The sequence below is a fragment of the Nerophis lumbriciformis genome, linkage group LG20 (genome assembly GCF_033978685.3).
Source record: "Nerophis lumbriciformis linkage group LG20, RoL_Nlum_v2.1, whole genome shotgun sequence".
NCBI lineage: Eukaryota > Metazoa > Chordata > Actinopteri > Syngnathiformes > Syngnathidae > Nerophis > Nerophis lumbriciformis.
Genome location: NC_084567.2, coordinates 2,216,229 through 2,240,546, shown reverse-complemented (window position 1 = coordinate 2,240,546; position 24,318 = coordinate 2,216,229). Strand labels below are relative to the sequence as shown.

Below are 24,318 nucleotides of genomic sequence, written 5' to 3'. Positions count from 1 at the left end.
AGTAGTGTACTTTTGCAAAAAAAAGTTAAATATTTGTGAGAAAATACTTGCATATTTTTGTGAAAGAGGTGAATATTTGTGTGAAAACAGTTGTGTATTTGCAAGTAAATAGTAGTGTACTTTTGCAAGAAAAAAATTCATATTTGTGAGAAAATACTAGCATATTTTTGTGAAAAAATGTGAGTATTTGTGTGAAAACAGTTGTGTATTTGCAAGTAAATAATAGTGTACTTTTGCAAAAAAAAGTTAAATATTTGTGAGAAAATACTAGCATATTTTTGTGAAAGAGGTGAATATTTGTGTGAAAACAGTTGTGTATTTGCAAGTAAATAGTACTATACTTTTGTTAAAAAAAAAGTTTAATATTTGTGAGAAAATACTAGCATATTTTTGTGAAAAAAGGTGAATATTTGTGTGAAAACAGTTGTACATTTGTGCATAAATAGTATTATACTGTTGTTAAAAAATGTTTAAACATTTGTTCAAAAATATTAGTATATTTTTATGAAAAAATGTGAATATTTGTGTAAAAACAGTTGTGTATTTGCAAATAAATAGTAGTGTACTTTTGCAAAAAAAATTTAAAAAATTGTGAGAAAATACTAGTATATTTTTGTGAAAGAGGTGAATATTTCTGTGAAAACAGTTGTGTATTTGCGAGTAAATAGTACTACACTTTTGTTTGAAAAAAATTAAATATTTGTGAGAAAATACTAGTATATTTTTGTGAAAATTGTGAATATTCGTGTGAAAACAGTTGTGTATTTGCAAGTAAATAGTAGTGTACTTTTGCAAAAAAAAGTTAGATATTTGTGAGAAAATACTAGTATATTTTTGTGAAAGAGGTGAATATTTGTGTGAAAACAGTTGTGTATTTGCAAGTAAATAGTAGTGTACTTTTGCAAAAAAAGTTAAATATTATTTTCTCACAAATATTAAACTTTTTTTGCAAAAGTACACTACTATTTACTTGCAAATACACAACTGTTTTTACACAAAAATTCACCTATTTTCACAAAAATATGCTAGTATTTTCTCACAAATATTATATTTTTTTCAAAAGTACACTACTATTTACTTGCAAATACACAACTGTTTTCACACAAATATTCACCTCTTTCACAAAAATATACTAGTATTTTCCAACAATTTTTTTTATTTTTTTTGCAAAAGTACACTACTATTTACTTGCAAATACACAACTGTTTTCACACAAAAATTAACCTATTTTCACAAAAATATGCTAGTATTTTCTCACAAATATTAATTTTTTTTTCAAAAGTACACTACTATTGACTTGCAAATACACAACTGTTTTCACACAAATATTTACTTTTTTTCACAAAAATATGCTAGTATTTTCTCACAAATATTTAACTTTTTTTTGCAAAAGTACACTACTATTTACTTGCAAATACACAACTGTTTTCACACAAATATTCACCTCTTTCACAAAAATATACTAGTATTTTCCCACAATTTTTTTATTTTTTTTGCAAAAGTACACTACTATTTACTTGCAAATACACAACTGTTTTCACACAAAAATTCACCTATTTTCACAAAAATATGCTAGTATTTTCTCACAAATATTAATTTTTTTTTCAAAAGTACACTACTATTGACTTGCAAATACACAACTGTTTTCACACAAATATTCACCTTTTTTCACAAAAATATGCTAGTATTTTCTCACAAATATTTAACTTTTTTTTGCAAAAGTACACTACTATTTACTTGCAAATACACAACTGTTTTCACACAAATATTCACCTCTTTCACAAAAATATACTATTATTTTCTCACAAATATTAAACTTTTTTTAACATAAGTATAGTATTATTTACTCTCAAATATACAACTGTTTTCACACAAATATTCACCTCTTTCACAAAAATATACTAGTATTTTCTCACAATTTTTTAATTTTTTTTGCAAAAGTACACTACTATTTACTTGCAAATACACAACTGTTTTCACACAAATATTCACCTCTTTCACAAAAATATACTATTATTTTCTCACAAATATTAAACTTTTTTTAACATAAGTATAGTATTATTTACTCTCAAATATACAACTGTTTTCACACAAATATTCACCTCTTTCACAAAAATATACTAGTATTTTCTCACAATTTTTTAATTTGTTTTGCAAAAGTACACTACTATCTACTTGCAAATACACAACTGTTTTCACACAAATATTCACCTCTTTCACAAAAATATACTAGTATTTTCTCACAATTTTTTTAATTTGTTTTGTAAAAGTACACTACTATTTACTTGCAAATACACAACTGTTTTCACACAAATATTCACCTTTTTTCACAAAAATATACTAGTATTTTCTCACAAATATTAATTTTTTTTTCAAAAGTACACTACTATTGACTTGCAAATACACAACTGTTTTCACACAAATATTCACCTTTTTTCACAAAAATATGCTAGTATTTTCTCACAAATATTTAACTTTTTTTGCAAAAGTACACTACTATTTACTTGCAAATACACAACTGTTTTCACACAAATATTCACCTCTTTCACAAAAATATACTATTATTTTCTCACAAATATTAAACTTTTTTTAACATAAGTATAGTATTATTTACTCTCAAATATACAACTGTTTTCACACAAATATTCACCTCTTTCACAAAAATATACTAGTATTTTCTCAATTTTTTAATTTTTTTTGCAAAAGTACACTACTATTTACTTGCAAATATACAACTGTTTTCACACAAATATTCACCTCTTTCACAAAAATATACTATTATTTTCTCACAAATATTAAACTTTTTTTAACATAAGTATAGTATTATTTACTCTCAAATATACAACTGTTTTCACACAAATATTCACCTCTTTCACAAAAATATACTAGTATTTTCTCACAATTTTTTAATTTTTTTTGCAAAAGTACACTACTATCTACTTGCAAATACACAACTGTTTTCACACAAATATTCACCTCTTTCACAAAAATATACTAGTATTTTCTCACAATTTTTTTTTTTTTTTTGTAAAAGTACACTACTATTTACTTGCAAATACACAACTGTTTTCACACAAATATTCACCTTTTTTCACAAAAATATACTAGTATTTTCTCACAAATATTTAACTTTTTTTTGCAAAAGTACACTACTATTTACTTGCAAATACACAACTGTTTTCACACAAATATTCACCTCTTTCACAAAAATATACTAGTATTTTCTCACAACTATTTAACTTTTTTTTGCAAAAGTACACTACTATTTACTTGCAAATACACAACTGTTTTCACACAAATATTCACCTCTTTCACAAAAATATACTATTATTTTCTCACAAATATTAAACTTTTTTTTAACATAAGTATAGTATTATTTACTCTCAAATATACAACTGTTTTCACACAAATATTCACCTCTTTCACAAAAATATACTAGTATTTTCTCACAATTTTTTTTATTTTTTTTGCAAAAGTACACTACTATTTACTTGCAAATACACAACTGTTTTCACACAAATATTCACCTTTTTTCACAAAAATATGCTAGTATTTTCTCACAAATATTTAACTTTTTTTTGCAAAAGTACACTACTATTTACTTGCAAATACACAACTGTTTTCACACAAATATTCACCTCTTTCACAAAAATATACTTTTATTTTCTCACAAATATTAAACTTTTTTTTAACATAAGTATAGTATTATTTACTCTCAAATATACAATTGTTTTCACACAAATATTCACCTCTTTCACAAAAATATACTAGTATTTTCTCACAAATATTTAACTTTTTTTTGCAAAAGTACACTACTATTTACTTGCAAATACACAACTGTTTTCACACAAATATTCACCTTTTTCACAAAAATATACTATTATTTTCTCACAAATATTAAACTTTTTTTAACAAAAATATAGTATTATTTACTCTCAAATATACAACTGTTTTCACACAAATATTCACCTTTTTCACAAAAATATGCTAGTATTTTCTAGCCTAAATGCTAACAATAATAGAAGACACAATAACATCTGTCGTTTGTTAGTTATTTAATCAGCAAAAAAGTTTAAAATGTTTTGGGTAGATTTTGACAAAACTTTTGGTGATCCCGATCATTTTTCCGTTACCTTACATTTACGTTACGAGGCTCTACTTGTGTGAGTATGCTAGCAGCCCCGCCTACACGCACTACCAATGTAATGATAAACGTTATTAATGATAACCTTGTTAAAACTTCTGAGGGTTAGTAGTATACTTTTGCAAAAAAAAAGTTAAATATTTGTGAGAAAATACTAGCATATTTTTGTGAAAAAAGGTGAATATTTGTGTGAAAACAGTTGTGTATTTGCAAGTCAATAGTAGTGTACTTTTGAAAAAAAAAAAATATTTGTGAGAAAATACTAGCATATTTTTGTGAAAATAGGTGAATTTTTGTGTGAAAACAGTTGTGTATTTGCAAGTAAATAGTAGTGTATTTTTGCAAAAAAAAAAAAAAAAAATTGTGAGAAAATACTAGCATATTTTTGTGAAAGAGGTGAATATTTGTGTGAAAACAGTTGTATATTTGAGAGTAAATAATACTATACTTATGTTAAAAAAAGTTTAATATTTGTGAGAAAATAATAGTATATTTTTGTGAAAGAGGTGAATATTTGTGTGAAAACAGTTGTGTATTTGCAAGTAAATAGTAGTGTACTTTTGCAAAAAAAAGTTAAATGTTTGTGAGAAAATACTAGCATATTTTTGTGAAAAAAGGTGAATATTTGTGTGAAAACAGTTGTGTATTTGCAAGTCAATAGTAGTGTACCTTTGAAATTTTTTTTTTATATTTGTGAGAAAATACTAGCATATTTTTGTGAAAATAGGTGAATTTTTGTGTGAAAACAGTTGTGTATTTGCAAGTAAATAGTAGTGTACTTTTGCAAAAAAAATAAAAAAAATTGTGAGAAAATACTAGTATATTTTTGTGAAAAAAGGTGAATATTTGTGTGAAAACAGTTGTACATTTGTGCATAAATAGTATTATACTGTTGTTAAAAAAAAGTTAAACATTTGTTCAAAAATACTAGCATATTTTTGTGAAAAAAGGTGAATATTTGTGTGAAAACAGTTGTACATTTGTGCATAAATAGTATTATACCGTTGTTAAAAAAAAGTTAAACATTTGTTCAAAAATACTAGTATATTTTTATGAAAAATTGTGAATATTTGAGCGAAAAAAGCTGTGTATTTGCGAGTAAATAGTACTACACTTTTGTTTGAAAAAAATTCAATATTTGTGAGAAAATACTAGCATATTTTTGTGAAAATTGTGAATATTTGTGTGAAAACAGTTGTGTATTTGCAAGTAAATAGTAGTGTACTTTTGCAAAAAAAAGTCAAATATTTGTCAGAAAATACTAGCATATTTTTGTGAAAAAAGGTGAATACTTGTGTGAAAACAGTTGTGTATTTGCAAGTAAATAGTAGTGTACTTTTGCAAAAAAGTTTAATATTTGTGAGAAAATACTAGCATATTTTTGTGAAAAATTGTGAATATTTGAGCAAAAAAAGCTGTGTATTTGCGAGTAAATAGTACTACACTTTTGTTTGAAAAAAATTAAATATTTGTGAGAAAATACTAGTATATTTTTGTGAAAGAGGTGAATATTTGTGTGAAAACAGTTGTGTATTTGCAAGTAAATAGTAGTGTACTTTTGAAAAAAAAAGTTAAATATTTGTCAGAAAATACTAGTATATTTTTATGAAAAATGGTGAATATTTGAGTGAAAAAAGCTGTGACCCATCCCCTTGTTCCACCCCCTGGGAGGTGAGGGGAGCAGTGAGCAGCAGCGGTGGCTGCCGGTCAGGAATCATTTTGGTGATTTAACCCCCAATTCCAACCCTTGATGCTGAGTGCCATGAAAAGATGCTTCCATAGTAGATAATAACATTAATATTGATATATTGATAATAACATTAAGCAAGCTGCTGGTTTTAGTCACTTTTTGGCCCGAGTTGAAAGTACAAGTTTTTGTTCCAGAACCGTGTTGGATGCATCAGTCAGCTGCAGTTGGAGCTGGGCAAGGTGCTGTGTGACGTCAGCTCCTGCGACAACTACGTGCTGGCGGGGTGAGTTGAGGACCCAATGTCGGTCTACTTTTTTCCCTACGCTTTGAACCCTGCGGCTTGTAAAACGCTGCGGCTAATTTGTGGATCAAACGAACGCAAACACACCTAAATGGTGTGTTATGGCGCCACCTTTTGGACGAGTTGGGTCACTACATGTGCAGCATGGTGAACCTGCGAGTGTTTCCTGCTGTTTAAAGCTTTGAACCGGAAGTAGAAGTCTTCTAATCATCCATAGGGTCCTACTTACATGTGTGACGTGTGTAGGAGTGTTTTCATGCACATTTGAAAGTGCTGTCGTGATGTTTTAAGCTAGCGTCGTTAGCATTAGCTAATATGCTAACACGTTTACCAGTGTCTTTGTTAGTATTATTATTATTCATTCACAATGGCATTCTTTTTGTATTGTAAACTCACCAAAACGTCACCGTGGAGTTATTGAGTCTGTTTAGCTGATTCTGTTTTGTTTGATCAGCCGTTTTACTGCCGTGTCACAGACACACTTTGGAAACAGTTAAGCTATGTAAGTTAACATTATGAAATATTTTTGTGTAAATAACTCATTGCACAATCTGCGGTTTATAGTCTCGTGCAGCTACTTAGGGTTGTCCCGATACCAATATTTGGGTATTTTCGATACTTTTCTAAATAAAGGGGACCACAAAAAAATGTCATTATTGTCTTTATTTGAACAAAAAATGTTAGTGTACATGAAACATACGTTTATTATTGTCATTTAGTCCTTAAATAAAATAGTGAACATACTAGACAACTTGTCTTTTAGTAGTAAGTAAACAAACAAAGACTCCTAATTAGTCGTATGCAGTAACATATTGTGTCATTTATACACTTATTATTTTGTACACATTATGAGGGACAAACTGTAAAAAATGATTATTAACCGACTTGTTCATTTACTGTTAATATCTGCTTACTTTCTGTTTTAACATGTTCTATCTACACTTCTGTTAAAATGTATTAATCTGTTGATTGATACTTTACATTAGTTTTGGATGATACCACACATTTAGGTATCGATCCAATACCAAGTAGTTACAGGATCATACATTGGTCATATTCAAAGTCCTCATGTGTCCAGGGACGTATTTACTGACTTTATAAACATAATATAAATAAAAAATAAAATTTTTTTTTGTGATGGTAAAAAATATTGATGTAATCATAGTAGTATCAACTAGATACGCTATTGTACTTGGTATCGTGTAGATCCACCCATGGCGTTTGTTTACATTGTGACGCCGGTGAGCCACGGTGTGTAGTGAAGCATGTTTAGCTATGCCTTGTAAGAAACTTACTTTATTCGTCGCCATGGAGACAAGGATTAGTGATATAGAAGTACCGTATTTTCCGCACTATTAGCCGCACCTAAAAACCACAAATTTACTCAAAAGCTGACAGTGCGGCTTATAACCCGGTGCGCTTTATATATGGATTAATATTAAGATTCATTTTCATAAAGTTTCGGTCTCGCAACTACGGTAAACAGCCGCCATCTTTTTTCCCCGTAGAAGAGGAAGTGCTTCTTCTTCTACGCAAGCAACCGCCAAGGTAAGCACCCGCCCCCATAGAACAGGAAGCGCTTCTTCTTCTACTGTAAGCAACCACCCGCCCGCGTAGAAGAAGAAAAAGCGCACGGATATTACGTTTCATTTCCTTTGTGTGTTTACATCTGTAAAGACCACAAAATGGCTCCTACTAAGCGACAGGTTTCCGGTTCATGAAAAGACGCAATCTCTCCATCAGCACACGGACTACTATTTCACAGCAACTGCCTAAAGACTTTCAAGAAAAGCTGGCTACTTTCCGTGCATATTGTAAAAACAAGATAGCTGAAAAAAAGATCCGGCCAGAGAACATTATCAACATGGACGAGGTTCCACTGACTTTTGATATTCCTGTGAACCGCACTGTGGATACAACGGGAGCACGTACGGTGAATATTCGCACCACAGGGAATGAGAAGTCATCCTTCACTGTGGTTCTAGCTTGCCATGCTAATGGCCAGAAACTTCCACCCATGGTGATATTCAAAAGGAAGACCTTGCCAAAAGAGACCTTTCCAGCCGGCGTCATCATAAAAGCTAACTCGAAGGGATGGATGGATGAAGAAAAGATGAGCGAGTGGTTAAGGTAAGTTTACGCGAAGAGGCCGGGTGGCTTTTTTCACGCAGCGCCGTCCATGTTGATATACGACTCCATGCGCGCCCACATCACGCTGGTTTTTAATATATTATTAAAGTTTGACTGACCTATCTGACTGTTTTTTTGACATTCCTTTAGCGCAGTTAGATGCGGCTTATAACACGGGGCGGCTTATGGTGCGGAAAATACGGTAGCTAAAACACTGTGGATGGACGTTAGCCGCTAGCTAGCTAGACATGTCTTAAAGCAGCTCGTCCTGAGGGTGTGTCAGTCTTATAACTTCACCTTTATCTTTACTTTTTACACCAAAATGCGTCCGTTCTCCCTTTTCTGTCTACACGCTGTGTCTGCTTGTAAGTACTCTGTGTGTGTGCACTGCCGAACATGCTCATCTGCTCGTAAAACCAGCAATGGTACTAGTTCTTTTCAAATAAAGTATAGTACCATTTTTGATTCATTAGTACCGCGATGCTATACTAGTACTGGTACACCGTACAACCCTATAATGGAACAATCATTTTCCCTAATGTTTATTAAGTGGGTCTATAGTCCGGAAAAGTCGCTACTTCCTGTTTGTTTGTTTTTGGAGTGTTTACAAGTCAGGGTTGAAACTTATTGATGTTTCTGCCAGCTACTCGTCCGGGGACGTGAGGCTGTGGGACACGCTGCTCTGGGACCTGCCGGCCTGCCACCTCAAGTCCAACCAGCTGTCGGCGCACTCGGAACCCAGACCGCACGTCAGCCACGTGCAGGTCAGCGCCAGCGTGGCGGCCGCCGCCTACCGCGACGGTACGTGTGTGGGTGTGGCGCTCTATGCACAGTTCATGTATAGTAATGATGCGTTAAAAAGCAACAACATTAGCGGGTCGCCTACAGCCGCAGTTGTTCATTTTTTTCCCCCGGTGCAGGTTGTGTGGACGTGTGGAGCACAGAGACGGGGGGGGAGCCCATTTACCACTACCAGACGGCGGAGAGGGACCGGGTCTTGGCTTTGAGCCCGGATGGATCCACCTTGGTTTCTGCCGGCGGGGCCGAGGTCCGGCTGGACGGCGCTGACGACCACGGCCTGTGGAGGACGCTCGGCCTGACTCGGCTGCCCAAGACTGTGAGTCGGTGGACACGTTGAATATGTCTGTGCATGAAGCACAGCTTTCTAGTGCCGGCAGCACTCGTGCAGCCTCAGACCATGTAACTACCATCACCGTGCTTAACTGGAGGCAAGGCACAATTATTTTGCTTCAGACTTGAGGTAGAGTTCATTTTTCCCTTCAAAAAACCTCAGTGCCGGCAGCACTCGTGCATCCCCAGACCGTGACATTACCACCATCGTTCGCAATCGTCTCGCTGCTCACTTGAGTTGGAATCCATGTTTCCCCTCAATGAACCGCAGCTCACCTCATTCCGGCAGCACTCATGCATCCCCAGACCAGCACCGTGCTTGACTGCAGGCAGGACGTCTTGTTACCTACTTGTGTTGCCAGATATTGAGGCAATGATGGTTGACTCATTTCAGTGTATACTAAGTCGATACTGCTGTACACTGACTACTCTAAAGTACATCCAGTTGTACTTGCTATATATACAGGTAAAAGCCAGTAAATTAGAATATTTTGAAAAACTTGATTTATTTCAGTAATTGCATTCAAAAGGTGTAACTTGTACATTATATTTATTCATTGCACACAGACTGATGCATTCAAATGTTTATTTCATTTAATTTTGATGATTTGAAGTGGCAACAAATGAAAATCCAAAATTCCGTGTGTCACAAAATTAGAATATTACTTAAGGCTAGTACAAAAAAGGGATTTTTAGAAATGTTGGCCAACTGAAAAGTATGAAAATGAAAAATATGAGCATGTACAATACTCAATACTTGGTTGGAGCTCCTTTTGCCTCAATTACTGCGTTAATGCGGCGTGGCATGGAGTCGATGAGTTTCTGGCACTGCTCAGGTGTTATGAGAGCCCAGGTTGCTCTGATAGTGGCCTTCAACTCTTCTGCGTTTTTGGCTCTGGCATTCTGCATCTTCCTTTTCACAATACCCCACAGATTTTCTATGGGGCTAAGGTCAGGGGAGTTGGCGGGCCAATTTAGAACAGAAATACCATGGTCCGTAAACCAGGCACGGGTAGATTTTGCGCTGTGTGCAGGCGCCAAGTCCTGTTGGAACTTGAAATCTCCATCTCCATAGAGCAGGTCAGCAGCAGGAAGCATGAAGTGCTCTAAAACTTGCTGGTAGACGGCTGCGTTGACCCTGGATCTCAGGAAACAGAGTGGACCGACACCAGCAGATGACATGGCACCCCAAACCATCACCCAACCATGCAAATGTTGCATTTCCTTTGGAAATCGAGGTCCCAGAGTCTGGAGGAAGACAGGAGAGGCACAGGATCCACGTTGCCTGAAGTCTAGTGTAAAGTTTCCACCATCAGTGATGGTTTGGGGTGCTATGTCATCTGCTGGTGTCGGTCCACTCTGTTTCCTGAGATCCAGGGTCAACGCAGCCGTCTACCAGCAAGTTTTAGAGCACTTCATGCTTCCTGCTGCTGACCTGCTCTATGGAGATGGAGATTTCAAGTTCCAACAGGACTTGGCGCCTGCACACAGCGCAAAATCTACCCGTGCCTGGTTTACGGACCATGGTATTTCTGTTCTAAATTGGCCCGCCAACTCCCCTGACCTTAGCCCCATAGAAAATCTGTGGGGTATTGTGAAAAGGAAGATGCAGAATGCCAGAGCCAAAAACGCAGAAGAGTTGAAGGCCACTATCAGAGCAACCTGGGCTCTCATAACACCTGAGCAGTGCCAGAAACTCATCGACTCCATGCCACGCCGCATTAACGCAGTAATTGAGGCAAAAGGAGCTCCAACCAAGTATTGAGTATTGTACATGCTCATATTTTTCATTTTCATACTTTTCAGTTGGCCAACATTTCTAAAAAACCCTTTTTTGTATTAGCCTTAAGTAATATTCTAATTTTGTGACACACGGAATTTTGGATTTTCATTTGTTGCCACTTCAAATCATCAAAATTAAATGAAATAAACATTTGAATGCATCAGTCTGTGTGCAATGAATAAATATAATGTACAAGTTACACCTTTTGAATGCAATTACTGAAATAAATCAAGTTTTTCAAAATATTCTAATTTACTGGCTTTTACCTGTATATAGAGAGTATTTAATGGAAGTCATGCTTTGAAACCCTCTCATGTGTTTCCTGCATGGCAGGTGGAGAGCCTGGTGGTGGTGCCCAGCAGGGGGCAGCGGTGCCAGCTGGCCTGTGTTGCGGCCGGAGAGTCCGTGCACCTGTTGGACCTCCTGGAGGAGGAGGCGGAGCCAAGGACGCTCCACTCGGTCTACGGCCATCCTGTTACCTGCCTGGACGCCTCCGACGCCCTCGTCGCTTTCGGGGTGAAGCGCAGCGGCTGGGCCATGCACGACGGCGGCAACAAGGTGATTTACTCGTACTGGGAATGTTTACAGACCCGACACTGCGGATTGGTGCAGAGAAAAATGGCGTCTATGTTACCTTGAGTGATTATGAGCTACATGAATGACCGGCGTAAACAGTCTGAAAGCTAGTTATTGTTGTCCTAAAAAAAAAAAAGAGTCAACTGGTGATGGCCCGTGAACCGTAATTTGGGCACCCCTGCCCTAGATCTATAGAAACGTCCCTCCTTTATTGTGCCATACTTTTGCACAGGTCTCTCCAATATAGCATTTTTACTACACCGCACTCCATAAACAACATTGCTGAGTTTGCTTCTCGGTATTTTGTACTCGGTGCGAAGCACCCATTAAGGGGTTAAGTGGGCTACTACTCGATAGGTTTGATGATGGTGTGTTTTGGAATTTTTCATATTCAAAGAAAAGCTAAGACCATAGTTTTGTGTTTATTTGATTACCGTATTTTCCGCACTATAAGGCGCACCTAAAAACCACAAATTTTCTCAAAAGCTGACAGTGCGCCTTATAACCCGGTGCGCTTTATATATGGATTAATATTAAGATTCATTTTCATAAAGTTTCGGTCTCGCAACTTCGGTAAACAGCCGCCATCTTTTTTCCCGGTAGAACAGGAAGCGCTTCTTCTTCTACGCAAGCAACCGCCAAGGTAAGCACCCGCCCCCATAGAACAGGAAACGCTTCTTCTTCTACTGTAAGCAACCACCCGCCCGCGTAGAAGAAGAAAAAGCGTGCGGATATTACCGTACGTTTCATTTCCTTTGTGTGTTTACATCTGTAAAGACCACAAAATGGCTCCTACTAAGCGACAGGGATCCGGTTCATGAAAAGACGCAATCTCTCCATCCGCACACGGATTACTATTTCACAGCAACTGATATTCCTGTGAATCGCACTGTGGATACAACGGGAGCACGTACGGTGAATATTCGCACCACAGGGAATGAGAAGTCATCCTTCACTGTGGTTCTAGCTTGCCATGCTAATGGCCAGAAACTTCCACCCATGGTGATATTCAAAAGGAAGACCTTGCCAAAAGAGACCTTTCCAGCCGGCGTCATCATAAAAGCTAACTCGAAGGGATGGATGAAGAAAAGATGAGCGAGTGGTTAAGGTAAGTTTAAGTTTACGCGAAGAGGCCGGGTGGCTTTTTTCACGCTGCTTCGTCCATGTTGATATACGACTCCATGCGCGCCCACATCACGCTGGTTTTTAATATATTATTAAAGTTTGACTGACCTATCTGACTGTTTTTTTGACATTCCTTTAGCGCAGTTAGATGCGGCTTACAACACGGGGCGGCTTATAGGTGGACAAAGTTTTGAAATATGCCGTTCATTGAAGGCGCGGCTTATAACCCAGGGCGCCTTATGGTGCGGAAAATACGGTACTCTAATACAGGGGTCGGCAACCCGCGGCTCCGGAGCCGCATGCGGCTCTTTGATCACTCTGATGCGGCTCAGCAGCTTACTTGCTGAACCCCCCAATTTTCCCGTGAGAATTCCGGATTTCAGTGCCGGGATTAATATTCACCGATTTTCACTTTTACAGCTATAATAAGGGCGTGCCATGATGGTACAACATTTGGCGCCCTCTACAATCTGTATTAATAGCGTGCCGGCCCAACACTTGTCATACAATATACATTTTCAGCTTGCACACGTACATGACAGCAAGGCATACTTGGTCAACAGCCACCCAGGTTACACTGACGGTGACCATATAAAACAACTTTAATACTCTTACTAATAATGCGCCACACTTTGAACCAAACCCAAACAAGAATGACAAACACATTTCGGGAGAACATCTGCACCTTAACACAACATAAACACAACAGAACAAACACCCAGAATCCCATGCAGCCCTGACTCTTCCGGGCTACATTATACACTCCTGCTACCACCAAACCCGCCCCCACCCCAACCCTGCTCCCTCACACATCAAATAAGCAGTTAGCGAAAAATAAAAAATAATACAGAAATGACAATGAGCATTATTACACTACAAATGGATCAATACAAATACCAATAGAAATAGCGCTATTGATAATGAACAATACCAATAATTTACCTTTATTATCAACAATACAGTTGTTTAAATGCAACAATACATATACGTAATGATAACTTGAGATACGAAAGAATGCAGAAAAATGGAGGGGGAGAAAGAGAAGCAACCTACATTAACCTTGTAGATTGTTATAGTCACAATAGGTTAAGCTTTGTCAGTGTGCCATGTGTTACACCCAGTTTACCCTGGGGCAACAACGTTAATATATGTTTGATGAAACGTGATTATGTGCATGAGTGTAAGTATGCATATGTACTTGTATATGTACAGAATCTTAGAAGAGTTAGGGCTGCATGGGATTCCGGGTATTTGTCCTGTTGTGTTCATGTTGTGCTACGGTGCAGATGTTCTCCCGAAATGTGTTTGTCATTCTTGTTTGGTGTGGGTTCACAGTGTGGCGCATTATTAGTGAGAGTGTTAAAGTTTTTTTTATACCGTCAGTGTAACCTGTGTGGTTGTTGACCAAGTATGCCTTGCTGTCACCTACGTGAGCAAGCGGAAGCCCCATACAACGTGTGGCTGATCAGGCACGCTGGTTGTAGTGGGTGCTGTTTGCTGTACCATCACCGCACGCATGACGCTGACAAGGTGCCGCACCAGCTTTCAAATTCTATATAAAGGTGTGGGCAGCGTGTCTGAGACCCCTGGTTTATACATAGCACAAAGCAAAAAAAAAAAAGTATATGCAGTGTTATTTCATTTAAAATTTCCTAAAACTTATGCGGCTCCCATTGTTTTCTATAATTTGTGAAACTGGTCAAAATGGCTCTTTGACTGGTAAAGGTTGCCGACCCCTGCTCTAATAACATCAGATTACAAAGGAGAGAGAGGTTTTCGCTGCTACAGAAAGGAAAAGAAAGAGAGAGAGAGAGAGAGACAAGAAACTCTTCCACAACTTTCTAACTTTTGGGAATACGAGGAGGAGGAGGTCTCTTCCTCCTTGGAGGGGTAGAGACAAGCAAAACACACTTCTCTGATTGATTAACAGGAATGTTTTGGTTAAAAATAGGCTAACAACATCAATCACAAAAGAAAGTCAGACAAATACAACATCATTGTGTTATTCAGGGAGGTGGGGGTTTGGAGACATCCCGAATGGGGTCCAAAAGTGCAAAGGCCATAAAAGTGTCTTATCTCTGGAAAAACCGCAGGACAGGCAGTTAAAGCAAATAAACCACGACACAAACACTTAGACTACAATTGTGGTTTAAGAAATGACTAAAACACAAGAATTTGCATTTCTACAGGTAAAAGCCAGTAAATTAGAATATTTTGTAAAACTTGATTTATTTCAGTAATTGCATTCAAAAGGTGTAACTTGTACATTATATTTATTCATTGCACACAGACTGATGCATTCAAATGTTTATTTCATTTAATTTTGATGATTTGAAGTGGCAACAAATGAAAATCCAAAATTCCGTGTGTCACAAAATTAGAATATTACTTAAGGCTAATACAAAAAAGGGATTTTTAGAAATGTTGGCCAACTGAAAAGTATGAAAATGAAAAATATGAGCATGTACAATACTCAATACTTGGTTGGAGCTCCTTTTGCCTCAATTACTGCGTTAATGCGGCGTGGCATGGAGTCCATGAGTTTCTGGCACTGCTCAGGTGTTATGAGAGCCCAGGTTGCTCTGATAGTGGCCTTCAACTCTTCTGCGTTTTTGGCTCTGGCATTCTGCATCTTCCTTTTCACAATACCCCACAGATTTTCTATGGGGCTAAGGTCAGAGGAGTTGGCGGGCCAATTTAGAACAGAAATACCATGGTCCGTAAACCAGGCACGGGTAGATTTTGCGCTGTGTGCAGGCGCCAAGTCCTGTTGGAACTTGAAATCTCCATCTCCATAGAGCAGGTCAGCAGCAGGAAGCATGAAGTGCTCTAAAACTTGCTGGTAGACGGCTGCGTTGACCCTGGATCTCAGGAAACAGAGTGGACCGACACCAGCAGATGACATGGCACCCCAAACCATCACTGATGGTGGAAACTTTACACTAGACTTCAGGCAACGTGGATCCTGTGCCTCTCCTGTCTTCCTCCAGACTCTGGGACCTCGATTTCCAAAGGAAATGCAAAATTTGCTTTCGTCAGAAAACATGACTTTGGACCACTCAGCAGCAGTCCAGCTGGTGTCGGTCCACTCTGTTTCCTGAGATCCAGGGTCAACGCAGCCGTCTACCAGCAAGTTTTAGAGCACTTCATGCTTCCTGCTGCTGACCTGCTCTATGGAGATGGAGATTTCAAGTTCCAACAGGACTTGGCGCCTGCACACAGCGCAAAATCTACCCGTGCCTGGCCTGCAGAATGCCAGACCCAAAAACGCAGAAGAGTTGAAGGCCACTATCAGAGCAACCTGGGCTCTCATAACACCTGAGCAGTGCCAGAAACTCATGGACTCCATGCCACGCCGCATTAACGCAGTAATTGAGGCAAAAGGAGCTCCAACCAAGTATTGAGTATTGTACATGCTCATATTTTTCATTTTCATACTTTTCAGTTGGCCAACATTTCTAAAAATCCCTTTTTTGTATTAGCCTTAAGTAATATTCTAATTTTGTGACACACGGAATTTTGGATTTTCATTTGTTGCCACTTCAAATCATCAAAATTAAATGAAATAAACATTTGAATGCATCAGTCTGTGTGCAATGAATAAATATAATGTACAAGTTACACCTTTTGAATGAAATTACTGAAATAAATCAAGTTTTTCAAAATATTCTAATTTACTGGCTTTTACCTGTAGCTGCTGATATACGCGTGAGTGGAACTGAAATGTTTGAATGTCCAGGGTGAGTGGAGTGTGTGGATGGGGGGGACGAATGTGGGGTTTGGAGAGTTTTGTATATTGTCCATTCATTTTCAGTGGGGGGAAATTCCAGGTAATTCCAGGTAATCAGCGAATTTTCAAAACCTGGAAACATGCTGGCTTGAATGTCCAGCGGAGTGTGTGAAGTTAAGTTAAAGTTAAAGTACCAATGATTGTCACATACACACACTAGGTGTGGTGAAATTTGTCCTCTGCATTTGACCCATCCCCATGTTCACCCCCTGGGAGGTGAGGGGAGCAGTGAGCAGCAGCAGTGGCCACGCCCGGGAATAATTTTGGTGATTTAACCCCCAATTCCAACCCTTGATGCTTGAACTCACGACCTACCGATCTCAGGGCGGACACTGTATCCACGAGGCCATAGCTTGTAGATTGTATATAATGTCCATTCATTGTCAATGGGGAGAAAATTCCAGGAAACCCGGGAATTTGGGGAAATGAAAAACATATTTTGCGTCGGATATTTTGAAAGAGTAGTGTGTGGATGGTTGAAAGGTCGGAATCGGGTTTAAAAATGGCGCAACATTTTGTGAATTTAGGGCATTGTGGAACTATGAATATGTCATTCATTTGAATGGGAATTTCCTGGGAATTTAGGGAAAATTGTGAATTTTTGAAAATATTGCTACCATCACCATTGTCCTGGCTAATGTCATTTGGGTTGGTCGGTTAAAAAAATATTGACGTAGTAACAGTTTGACTTGAGAATGGGTATTTCGGAATACCTGGAATTTTGGGAAAACCGGGAATTTGTACGAGAAAAAGTAAAAGAGCATTTGTTGTCCCAACGAAGAATGGTCAAAAACGGTCAACAAAAATGTGTAGTGTGATAACTTTCTAGGGAGAGGTGAAAATAGGGCTTTGGAAATCCGTGAATTCTGGGAATTCCTGGAAAACATTTTTGACGTAGGAAAACGGTAGTTTGATTGTCAAGGTGAGTGGAGTGTGGAAGGCTTCCAATCGGGCGAAAAATGACCCGTTCATTTTCAGCGGGCAAAGTGTCCCGGAAAACCGGGAATTCTGGGTAATCCGGGATATTTTTTCTAACGATTCCTGGTGGAGTCGAACGTTTTGACGCATGAATGCTTCCGATCGGATGAAAACTGTGGAGTGTGGAGCCTGCCTAACTAATAATAAACAGGTGATTTATGTTATAATATAACATAATATAATGTAAAATTATATAAGATAAAATAATATAATATAGAGAAGATAATATAATATCATTTAAAATAGTATAATATAATATAAAATAATATAATATAATACCATATAAAATAATGTAATACAAAATAATATAATATAAATAATATTAAGTAATACAATATAAAATAATATAATATAATGTAATATAATATTGTATAATATAATATAAAATAACTTAACATAATATAAAATAATATAAAAAATGGATGAATGGATGGATAAATAATATAAAATAATACAATATAAAAAAATTTAATATAATATAATGTAATATAATATTGTATAATATAATATAAAATAACATAATATAATATAAAATAATATAATACGGGACAAGCGGTAGAAAATAGATGGATGGATGGATGGGTAAATAATATTAAATAATACAATATAAAATAATGTAATATAATATAATGTAATATAATATTGTATAATATAATATAAAATAACATAATATAATATAAAATAATATAATACGGGACAAGCGGTAGAAAATAGATGGATGGATGGATGGATGGATGGATAAACAATATTAAATAATACAATATAAAATAATGTAATATAGTATAATGTAATATAATATTGTATAATATTATATAAAATAACATAATATAATATAAAATAATATAATACGGGACAAGCGGTAGAAAATAGATGGATGGATGGATGGATGGATGGATGGATAAACAACATTAAATATGAGGTGGCGACTTGTCCAGGGTGTACCCCGCCTTCCGCCCGATTGTAGCTGAGATAGGCTCCAGCGCCCCCCGCGACCCCGAAGGGAATAAGCGGTAGAAAATGGATGGATGGATAAACAATATTAAATAATACAATGTAAAATAATATAATATAATATAATGTAATATAATAATATATTATATTGTATAATATAATATAAAATAACATAATATAATATAAAATAATATAATACGGGACAAGCGGTAGAAAATGGATGGATGGATGGATGGATGGATAAAATACTATAATATAGTATAATATAATATAAAACAATATAAAATAATATGTAATATAATATAGTATAAAATAAAATAATATAATATATAAGCTGAGATAGGCTTCAGTGCCCCCCGCAACCCCAAAGGGAATAAGCGGTAGAAAATGGATGGATGATTGGATAATATAATGTAAAATAATATAAGATAAGATAATATTAAATAAAATAATATTATATAGAGAAGATAATATAATATATAAAATAGTATAAAATAATATAATACATCATATAATATAATGTAATATAAAATAATATAATATAAATAATATAAATTAATACAATATAATGTAATATAATATTGTATAATATAATATAAAATAACATAATATAATATAAAATAATATAATACGGGACAAGCGGTAGAAAATGGAAGAATGGATGGATAAAATACTATAATATAGAATAATATAATATAATATAATATAAAATAATATATAATATAATATAGTATAATATAAAATAAAATAATATAATATATAATATTATATAAAATAGAGGTGACAGAGATTGCCCAAAGTTTTCCAAGTAAGAGGATTACACCTTCCACGCTTGGCGGGAGAACGACAATCTCCCCGCCGCCGCCGCCGGCTAAGCAGCCACCTCCAATCATGCAAGCAACAATGATGTCATCGGCAGCCCGTCTAATCGGCCAATTAGTGGCTGATGCTTTCAGGAGCAAATGAGAAACGTAGGACAGAGTGCCGAGCCAAATTGTCTTTGTAATGAAATCATTAAAGTGAAATGAGTGGAGGGACGGACACGTCTCAAGTGAGGGAGGGAATACAAGAGGAATGATGTAAACCTCCAGAGGGAAGCAGCAGTGTGTGTGTGTGTTGCTTATTTGGGCCAACACAGCTTTAATTGTGCACTCCCCCAGGGCGAAGAAGCCTGAATGGCAGCAGACTTGGAAGTGAGGACTTGATAGTGTTTGGACAGCAACACAGACGGTATAAAAAAAAGATGCAAATGAGACGCAGCCTGCTGTTGTTGATCCATCGTTACACTTTCTACAATGTTTTCATTAGCAAATGTCCGCCATTCTTGTCTACTTAGTATGAAACATGTCGGGGAGGGGAGGTGATGATATTTCCCACGGTGCATGAAGAAACTGTATCACAGTGTTTTAGCTTCTTCCATATCAATATTTGTTATAACCTATGGAAAATAAGGACCAGGATAAAAATATAATACATGTAATGTAAACAATCTTCTGCAGGCTTTGGGCCAGGAAGTTACAGCTGTGCTCTAAAGCAGGGGTCCCCAACCTTTTTTGGTTTAATGTACCGTATTTTCCGCACCATAAGCCGCCCTGGGTTATAAGCCGCGCCTTCAATGAACGGCATATTTCAAAACTTTGTCCACCTATAAGCCGCCCCGTGTTATAAGCCGCATCTAACTGCGCTAAAGGGAATGTCAAAAAAACAGTCAGATAGGTCAGTCAAACTTTAATAATATATTAAAAACCAGCGTGATGTGGGCGCGCATGGAGTCGTATATCAACATGGACGGAGCTGCGTGAAAAAAGCCACCCGGCCTCTTCGCGTAAACTTACCTTAACCACTCGCTCATCTTTTCTTCATCCATCCATCCCTTCGAGTTAGCTTTTATGATGACGCCGGCTGGAAAGGTCTCTTTTGGCAAGGTCTTCCTTTTGAATATCACCATGGGTGGAAGTTTCTGGCCATTAGCATGGCAAGCTAGAACCACAGTGAAGGATGACTTCTCATTCCCTGTGGTGCGAATATTCACCGTACGTGCTCCCGTTGTATCCACAGTGCGGTTCACAGGAATATCAAAAGTCAGTGGAACCTCGTCCATGTTGATAATGTTCTCTGGCCGGATCTTTTTTTCAGCTATCTTGTTTTTACAATATGCACGGAAAGTAGCCAGCTTTTCTTGAAAGTCTTTAGGCAGTTGCTGTGAAATAGTACCGTAGTCCGTGTGCGGATGGAGAGATTGCGTCTTTTCATGAACCGGAAACCTGTCGCTTAGTAGGAGCCATTTTGTGGTCTTTACAGATGTAAACACACAAAGGAAATGAAACGTAATATCCGCGCGCTTTTTCTTCTTCTACGCGGGCGGGTGGTTGCTTACAGTAGAAGAAGAAGCGCTTCCTGTTCTATGGGGGCGGGTGCTTACCTTGGCGGTTGCTTGCGTAGAAGAAGAAGCACTTCCTCTTCTACGGGGAAAAAAGATGGCGGCTGTTTACCGTAGTTGCGAGACCGAAACTTTATGAAAATGAATCTTAATATTAATCCATATATAAAGCGCACCGGGTTAAAAGCCGCACTGTCAGCTTTTGAGTAAATTTGTGGTTTTTAGGTGCGGCTAAATATACGGTAATCCCATACATGTTTTTGTTTCGCTGATGTCAATATCGGTTTGGGACCCCCCCGTAAAAAGACGTGAATATTTTACAGAGTATGAAGAGACTCTCCTCCCAGGCAGCATCCTTCTCTCTTTAATGCACCATTAAAGTTCATAAAGTTTTCTCGCCTGGCGCTGCAAAACCAAGTCATCAGAGCCAAGTGGGCTCCCTAGAGAGACGCCGTGCGGCGCAAACAGATGCATCTTGGGAGATGCGGGCGCGTCCCCGGCAGAGTAGCGCCCCTAAGGGGCCCGAGCCCACCGAGGGCCCGGGCGCTATTTAAGTGCGCTACCTGCTCAGCGGACCGCTCCTCAGGTGTGTGGTATTCACTTCTGAGGGCGATGGGGGTAATAATGACCCGCAGGGACACTTTGTGTTTGTAACAAGTGGCAATGCGCTCAAACGCTGACTCCACACTTTGTGGGCGGGCTCTGCAGCGTATGACATCATTGTTGCACAACTACATCTTTACTCAGTTCAAAGTCCAACATAAGCAAAGCCAAATTAACACAATTCTGGAAGATCTTACCACTTGCAAAGTGTCCATTTTCTGCCACTAGGGGGCATATTTGCACAGTCTGCAGTAGACTTTGACCCATTATCAGCACCAGGACCATTATCAGTGCTGATATTTGGCATTTTGACGTATATCAGTATCATTTTTTTTATATACACACATGATAATAGAAATATTTATTTAGAAAAAAGTTATCAAGTAAATACCGTAAATTCCGTACTGTAAGCCACTGCTTTTTCCCTACGCTTTGTACCCTGAGGCTTATAAAACTGTGCGGCTAATTTATGAATTTTTTCTTTGCTGACGGCCATAATGCTAATAGTTTTTGGGGAAAAACCAGGTGTGTTATTGTTTGTGCTACGGCGCCATCTTTTGGACGACTTTGCTGGGTGAACGCCTACAAGTATTTCCTGCCGTTTAAAGCTTTGAACCGGAAGCGCAAGTGCCGTCCATACTTGCCAACCTTGAGACCTCTGAATTCGGGAGATGGGGGGCGGGGAGGTGTATATATTTTCAAGTATTTTGTCAAGACTTGGACTATGGCGTGGTTTGTTCTCCCGTGGTGCAAATGAACATTTGGACCAGACATGGCGTGAAGGTGAAGACATATTTAATTTTACTATAACAAAAAGAACAAACTAAAGGTGCGCACAAGGCGGAAGGACAAACTTGACAAATGAACCGTTTTTAGGGGTGGGTGGAGGGAGGTCAGGAGGAGGGCAGAATCCTCCCCACTAAATTGTCCAAAAAATATTTATTTTTCCCCCACCTGGGGTTGTGTGGGCGGAAAAAAAGAAACATTTTGTGACTTTGACCCATTATCAGCACCAGGACCATAATCGGTGCTGATATTTGGCATTTTGACGTATATCGGTATCAACCTTTTTTTTAAATATATATACACACATATGATAATAGTAATATTTATTTAGAAAAAAGTTATCAAGTAGATACCGTAAATTCCAGACTGCAAGCCACTGCTTTTTCCCTACGCTTTGTACCCTGAGGCTTATAAAACTGTGCGGCTAATTTATGGATTTTTTCTTTGCTGACGGCCATAATGCTAATAGTTTTGGGGGAAAACCAGGTGTGTTATTGTTTGTGCTACGGCACCATCTTTTGGACGACTTTGCTGGGTGAACGCCTACAAGTATTTCCTGCCGTTTAAAGCTTTGAACCGGAAGCGCAAGTGCCGTTCATACTTGCCAACCTTGAGACCTCTGAATTCGGGAGATGGGGGGCGGAGAGGTGTATATATTTTCAAGTATTTTGTCAAGACTTGGACTATGACGTGGTTTGTTCTCCCGTGGTGCAAATGAACATTTGGACCAGACATGGCGTGAAGGTGAAGACATATTTAATTTTACTATAACAAAAAGAACAAACTAAAGGTGCGCACAAGACAAATGAACCGTTTTTAGGGGTGGGTGGAGGGAGGTCAGGAGGGGGGCAGAATCCTCCCCACTAAATTGTCCAAAAAATATTTATTTTTCCCCCCACCTGGGGTTGTGTGGGCGGAAAAAAAGAAACATTTTGTGACGGGGGCGGGGCTTGAGTGAGTCCCAGTGAGCGGGTCTGTGAAAAAAATTTCTGGAAGTGTCTGATTCTGGCAAAAAAGTCCTTTGGTGGTGGCTGATAGAAAAAGTTAACAGAATTAAAAAAAAAATCTTGGTCTCTGACGTCATCACCAGTGGGCGGGGTGACGTCATGACAAGGCGGCGGCGTGATGTCATCTGCGGGAAAACTTATTTGCTGGCGACATCTGTCAAGACTTGGACTATGGCATGGTTTGTTCTCCCGTGGTGCAAATGAACATTTGGACCAGACATGGCGTGAAGGTGAAGACATATTTAATTTTACTATAACAAAAAGAACAAACTAAAGGTGCGCACAAGACAAATGAACCGTTTTTAGGGGTGGGTGGAGGGAGGTCAGGAGGGGGGCAGAATCCTCCCCACTAAATTGTCCAAAAAATATTTATTTTTCCCCCCACCTGGGGTTGTGTGGGCGGAAAAAAAAGAAACATTTTGTGACGGGGCTTGAGTGAGTCCCAGTGAGCGGGTCTGTGAAAATTTTTTCTGGAAGTGTCTGATTCTGGCAAAAAAGTCCTTTGGTGGTGGCTGATAAAAAAAGTTAACAGAATTAAAAAAAAAATCTTGGTCTCTGACGTCATCACCAGTGGGCGGGGTGACGTCATGACAAGGCGGCGGCGTGATGTCATCTGCGGGAAAACTTATTTGCTGGCGACATCTGTCAAGACTTGGACTATGGCGTGGTTTGTTCTCCCGTGGTGCAAATGAACATTTGGACCAGACATGGCGTGAAGGTGAAGACATATTTAATTTTACTATAACAAAAAGAACAAACTAAAGGTGCGCACAAGGCGGAAGTACAAACTTGACAAATGAACCGTTTTTAGGGGTGGGTGGAGGGAGGTCAGGAGGGGGGCAGAATCCTCCCCACTAAATTGTCCAAAAAATATTTATTTTTCCCCCCACCTGGGGTTGTGTGGGCGGAAAAAAAGAAACATTTTGTGACGGGGGCGGGGCTT

At 37.8% G+C, this 24,318-nt stretch overlaps 1 protein-coding gene across 1 annotated transcript in view; it reads left to right on the top strand.

Annotated features, from left to right (window-relative positions):
- fbxw8 (F-box and WD repeat domain containing 8) overlaps nt 1-24,318 on the top strand; it is a 45,922-nt gene that overhangs the window by 5,197 nt on the left and 16,407 nt on the right. Inside the window, exons 4-7 of the mRNA XM_061980072.2 lie at nt 6,029-6,117; nt 8,909-9,066; nt 9,186-9,382; nt 11,513-11,737. Of these exons, the coding sequence (XP_061836056.2) occupies nt 6,029-6,117; nt 8,909-9,066; nt 9,186-9,382; nt 11,513-11,737 (669 nt within the window). The remainder of the gene's footprint in view (nt 1-6,028; nt 6,118-8,908; nt 9,067-9,185; nt 9,383-11,512; nt 11,738-24,318) is intronic.